At 52.2% G+C, this 14,318-nt stretch overlaps 1 protein-coding gene across 1 annotated transcript in view; it reads right to left on the reverse strand.

Moving 5' to 3' along the window:
• Positions 1 to 13,892, reverse strand: part of smtnl (smoothelin, like) — a 29,038-nt gene extending 15,146 nt beyond the window's left edge. Inside the window, exon 1 of the mRNA XM_055657756.1 lies at positions 13,103 to 13,892. Within this exon, the coding sequence (XP_055513731.1) occupies positions 13,103 to 13,465 (363 nt within the window). The 5' untranslated portion in view covers positions 13,466 to 13,892. The remainder of the gene's footprint in view (positions 1 to 13,102) is intronic.
• Positions 13,893 to 14,318: the final 426 nt, after the last annotated feature.

Consider the following 14,318-nt stretch of genomic DNA (forward strand, 5'->3'; position numbering starts at 1 on the left):
AAGCCATTCAATAAACTGTCATGTACTGCGTGTTCAGCATGGAGATTGTGGGCCGAAGGGCCTGTTCCTGTGCTGTACTGTCCTATGGTCTAAGCAATGCATTGTGCGTAATGTATTGGAATGGATTGAGGAGCGGATAACTGATGGAAAACAGCTAACAATGGCCTGTTTCCTTTGTCATCATTTCTTTCTTTTTTGCATATCTTTCATTCATTGTTCTTTATCTCTCTACATCACCGTCTATATCTCTCGTTTCCCCTAATCCCTAACCAGTCTGAAGAAGGGTCTTGACCCGAAAAGTCACCCGTTCCTTCTCTCCAGAGATGCTGCCTGTTCCGCTGAGTTACTCCAGCTTTTTGTGTCTATCTTCTGTTTAAACCAGCATCTGCAGCTCCTTCATACACATGTGGATGCCTCAATGAGCAGCGTGCAGTCCACCGTCATGAAGTGCTTTGAGAGGCTGGTCATGGCGCACATTAACATCAGACTCCCAGACGGCCTTGATCCTCTGCAATTTGCCAACAGCCACGAACAATACTCCCATTTCCTCAGAAGCCAAAGGAAGGAATGTCTCCAATGACTCTTACCAATTTCTGCAGATGCACCGCAGAGTGCATTCCTTCTCCCCAAAGATGCTGATGACTTCAGCATTTTGTGTCTATCTTCGGTGTAAACCAGTATCTGCAGTACTTTCCTTTAAGAACCCCTCAAGAATTGGACACGTCTCCCCACCTCTCTCCCCACCTCTTTGACTGAGCATCTTAAACCTCCCCTCCACGACAGGGCAGTGCATCACCAGTCCATAGCTCCTGCCACAGTTTGACAGCGGCCTCTGTCAGCCAACAGCCCAGCGCTGTGTGAATGCACTTTGTGACCAGGGTCACCACATCGAATCGCTCCTGGCCAAGTAACCTTATCCCCACTTGAGTGTTGCTGCCCAGGCACTGACGTCAGCTGGGCCACTCGAGATGGCCACCCTAAGGCTAATTGGCCCAGATCAGCAGTGGGTGACCTTCCCTCAGGGTCAGGCTGCTATGCTGCCCCAATACCAACAGCCTCCAACCTGTCTGCTAGAAACCATAAGCACTGTCTATGTGGCCCCACCAACCTATCCAGTTCCATCTCGCATCGCTCGGCTTTAATTACAGTTAATTAGGCATCATGACTCTTTTTCCATTGACTCAGGTTCCTTGCGTCAGTGCTCGTCTCGTAGCCTGTCCTCCCCGGGTCACAGCCTACGATCGGCCCATGTTGTCATCAATGGGCTTACTCTATATTCACCATGACATGCTGACGTGACCAGTTACTGTGCCGTGGCTACACCTCCCTCAAGAAGCACGTCACCTCCCAGCTGCCCACTCACACCTGCTGTCAATGGCTCGGCTGTTACATCTCCAGGTCCTCGGCTCCCTGAAAGTGGCAAAACCAGTAGACTGAACGGTCAAGAGGGTGTGTGGGAAGAAACTCCAAATGTGTAAGAAAGTACTGCAGATGCTGGTAAAATCGAAGGTAGACACAAAATGCTGGAGTAACTCAGCGGGTGAGGCAGCATCCATGGAGGGAAGGTATGGGTGACATTTCGGGTCGAGACCCCTTGACCCGAAACGTCACCCATTCCATCTCTCCATAGATGCTGCCTCACCCGTTGAGTTACTCCAGCTTTTTGTGTCTATCAAGGAACTGCAGATGTTGGTTTAAACCAAAGATAGGCCCTTCTTCAGACCCGACTCGACCCGAAACATCGCCCATTCCTTCCCTCCAGAGATGCTGCCTGTCCCGCTGAGTTACTCCAGCTTTTTGTGTATGTCTTCGGTGAAGTGGTGTGTCTGGTAGATTCGCTGCCATTGAGGCATTGGGGAAGTTGTCCATATAACAACACTTTGGCTTGGCCGCATTTGGTGTAATTGTGTGTAGTTCTGGTCCCCCTCATTGCAGGAAGGATGTGGAGGCTTTGTGGAGGGTGCAGAAGATGTTTACCGGAATGTTGCCTGGATTAGTGAGTATTAGCTACGCGGAGATGTTGGACAAACTCGGTAATGAAATCACCCCAGGTATTGGGGAGGGGGCAGCTGGAACGTGGTCTATCCCACCCAACTCGAACTTCTCGAGCGCCAGACCTGAGGTTCAGTGGACCGGAGGCACAGAGTCACTGAGCTACTCAGCCCGTCTGGTTGAAACAAGAGCGGCAGATGCTGGAATCTTCATCAAAAAACAAAGTGCTGGAGAAGGATCCGATCCAAAATGATGTCCCTCCAATTCCCTTCCCTTCATAAGACCATAAGAGATAGGAGTAGAATTAGGCCATTCAGCCCATCAAGTCTACTCTGCCATTCCATCATCTCTGCTGATCTATCTCTCCCTCCTAGCCCCATTCTCCTGCCTTCACCCCATAACTTCTGACACCCGTACTAATCAAACATCTATCTCTACCTTAAAACTATCCACTGACGTGGCCTCCACAGCCTTCAGTGGCAAAGAATTCCACAGATTCACCACCCTCCGACTGAAGAAATTTCTCGTTATCTGCTTCCCAAAAGAACGTCCTTTAATTCTGGCCTGGCCCGCTGAGCTCCTCCATTCCATTTGTCTCTATTTCTCCTCTAGCCTTTGTCACTATCTTCACCCATCTGCCAAGCAAAGCCCCTCAACTGTATCCACCCATCACTTGCCAAGCCGTGTCCCACCCCTGCCTATCTAATCCAACTTTCTCCCCCGCGCTCCTATCAGTTTGGAGAAGGATCCCCACCTGTCCATTCCCTCCACAGTCGCTGCCCGACCCGCTGAGTCCCCTAGCAGTTCGTGTTATGCTTAAGATTTCAGAGTCTGCAGTTTCTTGTGTCTCCCCTGCTTTTCACTGAGTGGGCCTGTTCCCTGTCAAGAGGGGATTTCCTCCTAAAGCAGGCAGAAGGACAGGAACAAGAGGTGAAGCTCATCATTGAGCGGGAGAGAGAGTAACAACTTCCATCCATCACTCCCCACTCTTGCGAATAAATAATGACACTGCCTCTCACCATTCCCCAGACAGCCCATTAAAGGACAGTGCACCATTCAGACGGATAGGCAACTCAAAGCAGGCATGTGCACTCTACAAGTGGATCCACAGAGTTTAATGATAAGGGGGGGAAGTCCTTCAGGACCGAGATGAGAAAAAAAAAATTCACACGGAGTGGTGAATCTGTGGAATTCTCTGCCACAGAAGGTAGTTGCGGCCAGTTCATTGGCTATATTTAAGAGGGAGTTAGATGTGACCCTTGTGGCTAAGGGGATCAGGGGGCATGGAGAGAAGGCAGGTACAGGATACTGAGTTGGATGATCAGCCACGATCATATTGAATGACGGTGCAGGCTCGAAGGGCCGAATGGCCTACTCCTGCACCTATTTTCCATGTTTCTATGTCTATGTAAAGAACAGAGAACAAAGATCACATCAAGAGGGGAGAAGGGTTTCGGCCCGAAACGTTGCCTATTTCCTTCGCTCCATAGATGCTGCCGCACCCGCTGAGTTCCTCCAGCACTTTTGTCTACCTTCGATTTTTCAGCATCTGCAGTTCCTTCTTAGACCATATCAAGAGACCTGCTTCAAAATCAGGAATTCGATTCCAAATATAAATGACAATTACAATGAGATAGATTTCTGTCACAACTCTGACCTGCTGAATGAACAGCGACACTGTACAGTTACAGCCACACAGGGCCCCTCAACCTGAATAAACAGTAACTCCAAGGTACACAAAAATGCTGGAGAAACTCAGCGGGTGCAGCAGCATCTATGGAGCGAAGGAAATAGGTAACGTTTCGGCCCAAAATGTTACCTATTTCCTTCGCTCCATAGATGCTGCTGCACCCGCTGAGTGTCTCCAGCATTTTTGTGTACCTTCAATTTTCCAGCATCTGCAGTTCCTTCTTAAACAGTAACTCCATATTGCCAGATAGAAAGTGTAAATTAAAACAATGCTTGAAATCTAAAATAAGAAAGGAAAGTCTGGAAACACTCAGAAGTGTGACTGGGACTGACCCTCACCCTAAGTAAACAGTGACTCTGCAAAGTTGCATCACAAGTGGCCCTTACCCTGAACAAACAGCAGCTGGAAACCATCCATCTGTCCCTGCTGTGTTTTTCCTCGCACCATGAGTGGAGCCGGCCCGCTGGAGATGTCCCTCAGGCCTGGTGTTTGCAAACACTTCTTCGTCTGTCTTCTCACCCTCTAATCTCTCCCACACACCTCCGGGTTCAGGGGAATGGCAACTTACCCTCCCATCCATCCAACCCTGTCTGAGATGTCCCTTTCTCCTCCCCATTCCCTGCCCCAAGCTTGCTGCGAATGACAACTAAATTGTTTTCTTTCCTTTCTCAGCCGGAGTAAACAGAGTTACACAGGGAGTGACCCTCACCCTGAATAAACCAGTGACTCTGTACGGTCACACAGTGACCCTCACCCTGAATAAACCAGTGGCTCTGTACGGTCACACAGTGACCCACACCCTGAATAACCAGTGACTCTGTACGGTCACACAGTGACCCCCCCACCGTGAATAACCAGTGACTCTGTACGGTCACACAGTGACCCCCACCCTGAATAACCAGTGGCTCTGTACAGTCACACAGTGACCCCCACCCTGAATAACCAGTGACTCTGTACGGTCACACAGTGACCCCCCCCCCACCCTGAATAACCAGTGAAGGATGGGACTGGCACTGCTACCACTCAATGTGCCAGTCAGCTGGGCATTGCCGCCCGCACCACCGGTCCTTCATGGAAATGTGATGCTTGACCTACACCTTTGACCACGGTGATCAATAGACAACAGGTGCAGGGGTAGGCCATTTGGCCCTTCGAGCCAGCACTGCCATTCTATGTGTTAACAATGTGATCACCATGGAACATTCTGCAGGACAAGGACTAGATGGATCCTGCACTGTGGTTTCCCGTGCAGACTGCAGCAGCTCGTCTGGCGAAATGTCTCATCGCCAGAACTCACCAACAAGCACCAAGACGAGGCTAGGCTAGCAGTGAGAGAGGCTGTCCCAGTCAGACCCACCCTGCACTGTCTGAGTCTAATTGCTGATGCACGCTGCCCTCGGGACGGCTGCAATGGAGAGGAGATGGTTGTCCACCTCAGCGATAAGGGTGTGGAGAAGGATGCGAGGGTCCTTGTCACGGTTCATCCCAAGCACCTGTGTAACTGAAGTCTCTCTGATTTACAGGCTGCTCCCAGGAACACACTTAGAGATGGGCATCAAGTGCCGCTGGGAGGCCCTCAACTTGGTGAAAGATGCTCTTTGATTCGCCAGACACTTTGGTCTCCCAGTAGAGCGAGTTATCCGGCAGGGAATGTTGCCGACTTAATAGGAATTGGACGAATAACTTTTTTACAAAGAGTGTATGGAACGAACTGCCGGAGGAGGTAGATGAGGCAGGGACTATTGCAATGTTTAAGAAACAATTAGACAGGTACATGGATAGGACAGGTTTAGAGGGATATGGGCCAAACGCAGGCAGGTGGAACTAGTGTAGATGGGACATGTTGGTGTTGTGGGCAGGTTGGGCCAAAGGGCCTGTTTCCACACTGTATGACTATGCTTGGCCTATTCCAGGCTGCAGGAGTACGTGCTGAGGGAGCTTAGTGCAGCCAACACCAAAGCTCTGTGATGGAGGGAGGGGGGAGGGGGGGGACAAGACTAGGGACCTTCCCCTGCTGAAGATTGCGAGGCAGAGTCGGGTGGGGACAGCCCTCAAGCAAGGGAAGGGATATCACTCCAGGGGCCACATGAGTGTAAAGATAAGAGTGAACACAAATTAATATAACACTACTGAATGTATAGGCACAGGGAATGTTGGAAGAGCTTTCTTTTATTGTAATAAATTTAAGACTCTATATTTTTAACAACGTTGGACTTGAATCATATAAAATGATGCCAGACTCGTGGCAACTCTCATGTACTGTCTCAGCGCAATCGACTATTCCTACACTTGTGTACTTAAGTATGATCGTGTGCCCATATATAGTAAGATTTTTACTGAAGGTAGACACAAACTGCTGGAGTAACTCAGCGGGACAGGCAGCAACTCTGGAGAGAAGGAATGGGTGACGTTTCGGGTCAAGACACTTCTTCTGACTGAAGATTTTTACTGACTGTATGCAAGAAAGGAATTTGACTGCACCTAGGTACATGTGACAAGAAAGTACTATTGAAGTTTACTTTTGAAATAATAAAGCAGTGAAGGTCGAGGGGAGATGAACGAGGACTTGTTGTTCATGAAGCTCGGGCTGAAGATGAGTTGCTTTTTCTCACAGACGGGGGGCTGAGTATCGAGTGGAATCAGACAGAGGGTGAAAGAGATGGAATGGGGAGCGGAACCGTGTCGTATCCTCCTGCTGAGCACTGGACCGGGAACACACAACCTTCAGAGGATCAGAGGGATGGGGAGAGTGGATAAGAGGGGGAGAGGGAGAGAGAAAGACAGAGAGAGAGGGTAAGGGAGAGTGGTTTAGGCAGAGGGGGAGCGAGATGGGAGAGAGCATATATTCAAAAGGGAGTTAGATTTAGTTCTTAGGATAACAGAATCAGGGGACATGGGGAGAAAGCAGGAACGGGGCACTGATTCTGGATGATCGAAGGGCCGAATGACCTACTCCTACGCCTATTTTCTATATATCAGAGAATGGATCAGACAACAAGAGAGAAGGTCATAGAGAGAAGGACAGGGTGAGAGAGAATGGTTCAGACAGAGAGCGGGAGAGGGAAAAGGGAGAGAGAGATTGAGGGATGAGGGGGAGAGAGAGAGAGGGGGCACAGGATACGAGATAAATCCTGGGTGAAAGGCCAAACATACAGGGGCGTGTGGAGTGGGACCAGGTGTAGTATCACAGGTCAGAAGGGCCACTTTGCACCTGACGTGGACCCATTCGGTGCAGAGAGTGGCCTGGTGTTCCTTCGTTGTCTGATGTGGAGGTCCACAGCCAGTGGTGTTTCCTGCCCAACACATTCCTGCAATAACGGATCTCACAGCTGTGCTGGCAATGGGGTATTTATTTGGTGTGTGTGTGTGTGTGTGTGTGTGTGTGTGTGTGTGTGTGTGTGTGTGTGTGTGTGTGTGTGTGTGTGTGTGGTGTGTGTGTGTGTGTGTGTGTGTGTGTGTGTGTGTGTGTGTGTGTGTGTGTGTGTGTGTGTGTGTGTGTGTGTGTGTGTGTGTGTGTGTGTGTGTGTGTGTGTGTGTGTGTGTGTGTGTGTGTGTGTGTGTGTGTGTGTGTGTGTGTGTGTGTGTGTGTGTGTGTGTGTGTGTGTGTGTGTGTGGATGTGGATGTGTGTGTGTGTGTGTGTGTGTGTGTGTGTGTGTGTGTGTGTCTCTGTGTGTGTGTGTGTGTGTGTGTGTGTGTGTGTGTGTGTATGAGTGGATGTGTGTGTGTGTGTGTGTGTGTATGTGTGTGTGTGTGTGTGTGTGTGTGTGTGGTGTGTGTGTGTGTGTGTGTGTGTGTGTGTGTATGTGTGTGTGTGTGTGTGTGTTGTGTGTGTGTGTGTGTGTGTGTGTGTGTGTGTGTGTGTGTGTGTGTGTGTGTGTATGTGTGTGTGTGTGTGTGTGTGTGTGTGTGTGTGTGTGTGTGTGGATGAGTGTGTGTGTGTGTGTGTGTGTGTGTGTGTGTGGATGTGTGTGATATGTGTGTGTGTGTGTGTGTGTGTGTGTGTGTGTGTGTGTGTGTGGAGTGTGTGGGTGTGTGTGTGTGAGTGTGTGTGTGTGTGTGGTGTGTGTGTGTGTGTGAGTGTGTGTGTGAGTGTGTGAGTGTGTGTATGTGTGTGTGAGTGTATCCGTGTGCGCGTGAGTGTGTGTGTGTGTGTGTGTGCAGTTGTCACTGTATATGAACCAGCTGTTTGCTGTCAAGGGTGCAGGGGGGGGGGGGGGGGCTGGGGGTGGGGGGGGGGCAGAGGGGAAGGAGGGAAGGTGGGAGGGGGGTGGAGAGGAGGATGGGGTGGGGGGGGGGGAGAGGGAGACGGTGAGCTGACTGTAGTGAAGCTGCTGAAGGAACCGGTGACGTCAGCCCGTCAGAATGTTGCCGCGCGCAGCCTGTGGGGGGAGGGGTTGAGACTACATGGGCTGACAGACAGGGATTAGCAGCAGCTGGTTCAGTCCAACAGCTTGGCTCAAATACATGGGCCTGTTGTCCAACACAGCTCACAGCCGGCCCCTGCTCACAGCCATGAGCTCTCTCCAACACTCCCGCTCGACATCTCACTCTGACCTCTCCCTCCCCTACACCCTCCACTCCATCTTGTTTTTGCTGCCTCTCCCTCTCACCCACTGGCCCTCTCTCTCTGGCCCTCTCTCTTGCTCGCTTGCCCCATGCCTCTCTCTCTTTCTCTCTCCCTTCTCTCTCACCTTCCATCTCTCCCCCTCTCTCTGTTCTAACTGTCTCTCCCTCTTTCTCCACCCTGACCCTCTCTCTCCCCCTCTCTGACCATCACTCTCTCTCCCCCATTCTCTCTCTCCCCCTCTCTGCTCTCACTCTCTCTCCCCCATTCTCTCTCTCCCCTTCCCTCGCTCTCTCCACCCATCTCACTTTCTATCCCATCCTCCCTCTCTCTTTCTCGTTCTCTCTCTCCGACCATCACTCTCTCTCCCTCTCTTTAACCTTCTCTTTCTCATTCTCTCCGTCCGTTTCTCTGAGTCACCTTCCCCCCCCCCCCTCTCTCCCTCTCCCTCTCCCTCTCTCACACACACTCCCTCTCCCTCTCCCTCTCTGTGTGTTGGAAGGAACTGCAGGTGCCGGTTTAAACCGAAGATAGACTCAAAAAGCTGGAGTAACAGCCGGACAGGCAGCATCTCTGGAGAGAAGGAATGGGTGACGTTTCAGTTCAAGACCCTTCTTCAGACTCTTCTTCTTACCCGAAACGTCACCCATTCCCTCTCTCTCTCTCTCTCTCTCTCTCTCCTTCCCTCTCTCACTGACACACACACACACTCTCTCTCTCTCACCCTCTCCCTCCCTGTCTCTGCCCCTTTCTCACTGTTCTGTTGGCCTGTTACATCTGGCCGAGACCAATTCCTCTCTCACTCACTGGAGCTGAGCCTGTGAACACATGCAGGAAGATACAGACCCGGAGTTGCACGTTTCCCTGCTTCCCTCGGGAGCGAGGGTTAAGCTCTCAATTTCCCGCTTCACAGAAACAAATTTGCTAATCTAGTTGGAATAACTTCAGAGGGACATTTCCTGCTTTAAGCCCTGCCAAAGGCAGGAACAGGACAAGACCTCTCAGTCCCATGAACCTGTCCATCCAATCAATTAGCTCTCGGGGAGGGGGGTGGTGTGAGGGAGAGCCGCACTGTGGGAGGGGCCCCTATCAGGTGGATATGAAAAACCTCTTGACTTTATCTCAGCTCAGAGTAGGTCTCTCGTCCCTGTGTCCTGAGATCAATAGACTCCAGCATCACTGAGGTAGGTTATTCAGGAACCGAGATGGCTGGTTTGGGATCCTGCTGTGTACTGCCTGGTGTGTCGGACACTGCACGGCAAGGCTGGGGTGGAGGCAAGCTGGGGTCCTGTGCTTGCTTGACATCAGTGTACATTTGAGAAACATCAGTAGGCCTATACCAACTCTCCCACCAGGAGGACAATGGCAGCTGGTACAGGGGAAATCCACCACCTTCACACTCCCCTTCCCTCCCCCCTCCCCTCCCCTCCTCCCCTCCTCCCCCTCCCCTCCTCCCCTCTCCCTCCCTTACAAGAGGTGCACACCCCCCAACTCAGGTCAGTTCAGTCTAAAGAAGGGCCATCTGTCCTTTTCCCTCCACAGATGCTGCCTGACCTGCTGAGTTCCTCCAGGACTTTGTTTCTTGATCATTAGATAGAGTGGATGTGGAGTGGACTAGTTTCCACTAGTGGGAGAGTCTTGGGCCAGAGGCCATAGTCTCAGGATAAAAGGATGTACATTTAGAAAGGAGATGAGGAAGAATGTCTTTAGTCAGAGGATTCATTGCCACAGACGCTGTGGAGGTCAATGGATATTGAGATTGATCGGTTCTTGATTGGTACGATAGGTCAGCCACGAATGAATGCAGGAGAAGACACGATGGGCCGAATGGCCTCAATCTGCTCCAACAGCTTATGAACGTCACAGGGTGCTGGTCCCGGTGCAGCTCACCGCCATTCTCTCAGGGGCGAGGAGGTGAGGGTTAGGGATGGGTCATAAATGCTGGTGGAGTCAACAAGATCCAGAATGGAGCCTCCCGTTGCCACATGAAGTGGAGAGGAGAGAGGAAAGGGGGGGGGGGGGGGGGGGGGGGGGGGGGGGGCGGGTGGAGATGGCGGGTGGATTGGAAGCGCCCCCTCTCCACGTGGTCAACCTCAGGCCTGCGGGTGGCTGCCTGGTGGCAGAGGGCACCGGGGGCTGCAGCTGGAGGTGTTGGGGCGAGGGGGTGACCAGCGGAGGCTGGCGGGGGTGAGGGGCCACTGAGGTCCAACATGGTCCCTGCCGCGGACAACAGCTTATATTTACTCTGCACACCTGGCTGGAGAAGCAACGCAGACATGTCTCTGACACTCAGCAGACAACAGCTGACATAGAACAGTACAGCCCACAATGTCCGCACTGAACATGATGCCATGTTAAACTAATCTCCTCCAGATTATATTCTTTATAATCTACGAACCTATCTCCAATGACGTATTATAAGTAATTCATTCCTCCTTTTCTCTTTTTTGATATTTGTAATTCTTTATTCTCTCTTTCTATCTATATAAAAAACCCACTAGAAGCAGAATTAATCGACAATTGAACATTTTAATAATGTATGATTGATGTATATGAAAAGCTTTTTTTACTATAATATGTAATTATACTTTGTAATATGTTTGCTTCTAATAAAAATATATATTTTTTAAACTAATCTCCTCCACACATGATCCACACCCCCCCCCCCCCATCCATGCTTGTGCCTAGCTCAAATATGCTTTATACCTGATCCACCCCCCCTCCCATTCCCTGTTAGGGGGGAAACCTCTTAAATGCCACTGTCACTTCTGCCTCCACCACCACCCCTGGTAGGCAGCACCCACCACTTGTCCCACACATCTCCTTTAACCTTTCCCCCTCTGTCCTTCAAACTCTGCCCTCCAGATGCTGCTACTGTGGGTCGCTGCTGGAGGGAGTGAATGGCAGTGGGCAGGGTGTTTATTTAGCGGGCTGCTCTGCCTCGTAGAGTGTTGAGCTTCCTAAGTGTTGTTGATGCTGTGTATATCTAGACAAGTGGAGGGTGTTCCCTCACGCTCCTGCCTTGAGCCTCGTGGATGGTGCACGGGCTCCGTGGAGTTACTCCCAGCAGCATTCCCATTCCCGGCCTCTGACCTGCCTCTGTAGCTTTGAGTTTTAGAGATACGTCGCGGAAACAGGCCCTTCGGCCCACCGAGTCCGCACCGACCTGCCATCCCCGCACACCAACACGATTCTACACACACTAGGGACAGTTTACAGTTTACACCAAGCCAATTAATCTCCAAACCTGCACGTCTTTGGAATGTGGGAAGAAACCGAAGATCTCGGAGAAACCCACGCGGTCACGGGGAGAACGTACAAACTCCGTACAGACAGCACCCGTAGTTGGGATTGAACCCGGGTCTCCGGCGCTGCAAGCTCTGTAAAGGCAACAACCCTATCACTGCGCCACTGTACCCACATTGTGCTCGTGGCTGGTCCAGCTCAGTTTCTGGGTCCTTCTCCAGTTCTCTCTCAACTCCAAACAGTACTGGCTCTTTCTTCATGAGCAGCCCTTCAACGCAGGAACCAGCCCGGGAATCAAACACTGTGCTTGCGAACTGGGCTGGGCACGCTGATAGCCCCTCTCCCCCACCTCGTGTCTGTCGCCCTTCTACCTCTGTGACTGTCCCTCCATGCGTCTCTGCATTAGATAACCTAGCGGCCTCTTGCCCTCTGGCTCAGCCTGTGCCCCCCCCCCCACCCCCCCCCCCACCCCCCCCCCCCCCCCCCCCCCCCCCCTGCCCAGCGCTCTCCCCACGGTGGGTGAATGGGCCGGGGTGGGCGTGGAGCAGGCATCACATTCCCCCCCTCACCTCCTTTCAGCAGTGGGTCTCAGAGCTGAAGGGACCAAGCCTGAGGGCCTTGCAACATATTGCAAAGTAGGAAACACGGCCCCAGTTTCCACACGGCAGATACAAATGGTGAACGAATCACAGGAACAGGCCCTTCAGCCCACAAGTGTACTGACGTTCGACACGTCTCCAGCCACTCTTACCAACTTCTACACATTGACCACCAAGGGCATCCTATCAGGATGCATCCCAACTGTATTTGACAACATCTCTGCCAGAAAGTTGTGAACGTACAGACCAACCTCCCCAGCAACCAGTCCATCCACACTTCACACTGGCAACTAAATCAGGGGCCACTCACGCCCCAGTTATTCCCTCCTCCACTCCCTCCTGTCAGGCAGAGGGGAGGTAAACTTGAAAGCACATACTACCATATTCAGAAACAGCTTCCTCCCAGCTTATATCAGACGACTGAGCAATCCTCTGACAAGCGAAGGGTGTAGTCTTGATCTTCCAACCTATTTCATTGTGGCTGTTGCACTTTTTTTATCTGCACTTTTTCTGTAACATTATTGCTGTAACACTATATTCTGCACTCTGGTATTTTCCTTTATCGCCGTATAACGCTTTTAAATTACTAATCCCCCAGTGAGTGTGTGTGTGTGTGTGTGTGTGGGACCCGTCCCCCAGTGAGGGGGTGAGTGGTGTGTGTGTGTGTGTGTGTGTTGTGTGTGTGTGTGTCCCACGGTGTGTGTGAATCAGTGTGTGTGTGTGTGGTCTCGTACCCCAGTGAGGAGGGTGTGTGTGTGTGGGTCTGTGTGTGGGTGTGTGTGTGTGTGTGTAGTGTGAGTGTGTGTGTGTGTGTGTGTGTGTGTGTGTGTGAGTGGTGTGTGTGTGTGTGGTGTGTGTGTGTGTGTGTGTGTGTGTGTGTGTGTGTGGGGTCTCGACCCCCTGTGAGGCTCAGTGTGTGTGTGTGTGTGTGTGTGTGTGTGTGGGGGTCTCGACTCCCTGTGAGGCTCAGTGTGTGTGTGGGTGTGACCTGTCGCTGTGAGGTTACTCACGTTGGTGGAGGGCACCGTCCCGTCGGTGCCGGGCATGTGGGTGCCAGTGCGGGTTGTCCACTCTGGGTCGGGCGCTCTTCCCGTGGCCCTGCGGTCACCGCTGGCTCGGGCCGCCAGCCGTTCGACCTGCTGGGACAGGCTGTTCACCTGGTCACGGAGCTGGCGGTTCTCCTGTTGCACCCGGCCCAGGGTGAGGGACAGCGGCTTCACCATCTGCAGCAGCTCCTCCAGCCGCTGATCCACCGTGCGCTTCAACGCCCCCATGTCCACGTGCACCTCCTTCACCGCATCCCGCAAGGCCCCCTCAAAGTAGCCCACTGCCTGCTGGAGTGACTCACAATCCACTGAAGACCCCGGATCCATGGCGCTGGTTTACGTGGCCCTCCGCTCCCAACTACCCCAACCACAGGCACAACTCCTCTCTTTAAACTTTCCGTCAGAACTTCCTGCTTGATCTCCTTGCTTCTCTTGTCTCTCCCTCCCCACCCTCTTATCTACACTGGGTTTATTCAATTCCTGCACATTTGATCCACTACTGTGTCCGCACTCTCCCACTCCTGCTCCCACTCTCTCTCTCTCCCTCTACCTTTCTGACTTTCTCTCTCTCTGCCTTTCTATCTCTGACTCTCTTACTGTCACCGTGACTCTCTCTGTCTCTGGCTCTGTCTCTGTCTCTGTCTCTGTCTGACTCTCTATCTCTCTCTGTGTTTCTCTCCACGACTCTCTCCGCATCTGCTGTTTAATCTCATTTAGAGCGTGTTGGAGTCAGGCTGCCAAACTGTGAGGCAGGACTGATGGATGAGGGAGGGATGAGGGGGGGGGGGGGGGGGGGGGGGGGGGGGGGGGGAGAGAGCAGCTGGTCCAGGGGGGAGGGGAGAAGGGTGTTGTGACTGATGATGGAGGAGGGGGTGGGAAGAAGTGTCTCCTTGTAACCAGACACTGTCACGGCAATGTCAGCCAATTCAAGCGTTGCTTATCACTGAGGCTGCGGGCTGGGAGTGAGAGAGAGAGGGCGACCTCGCACGCACACACACATGCACACACACGCTCAAACACACTCGCGCACACACACAGACACTCACACATACACACACTCGCACACCCAGACGCGTACACACTTCGACACTCACGCACTCGCACTCGTGCACACACACTCGCACACAGACTTGCACACTCACATGCACACACACTCGGTCACTCGCACACTCGCACACAC

The sequence above is a fragment of the Leucoraja erinacea genome, chromosome 28, assembly GCF_028641065.1.
Source record: "Leucoraja erinacea ecotype New England chromosome 28, Leri_hhj_1, whole genome shotgun sequence".
Classification (NCBI taxonomy): Eukaryota; Metazoa; Chordata; class Chondrichthyes; order Rajiformes; family Rajidae; genus Leucoraja; species Leucoraja erinaceus.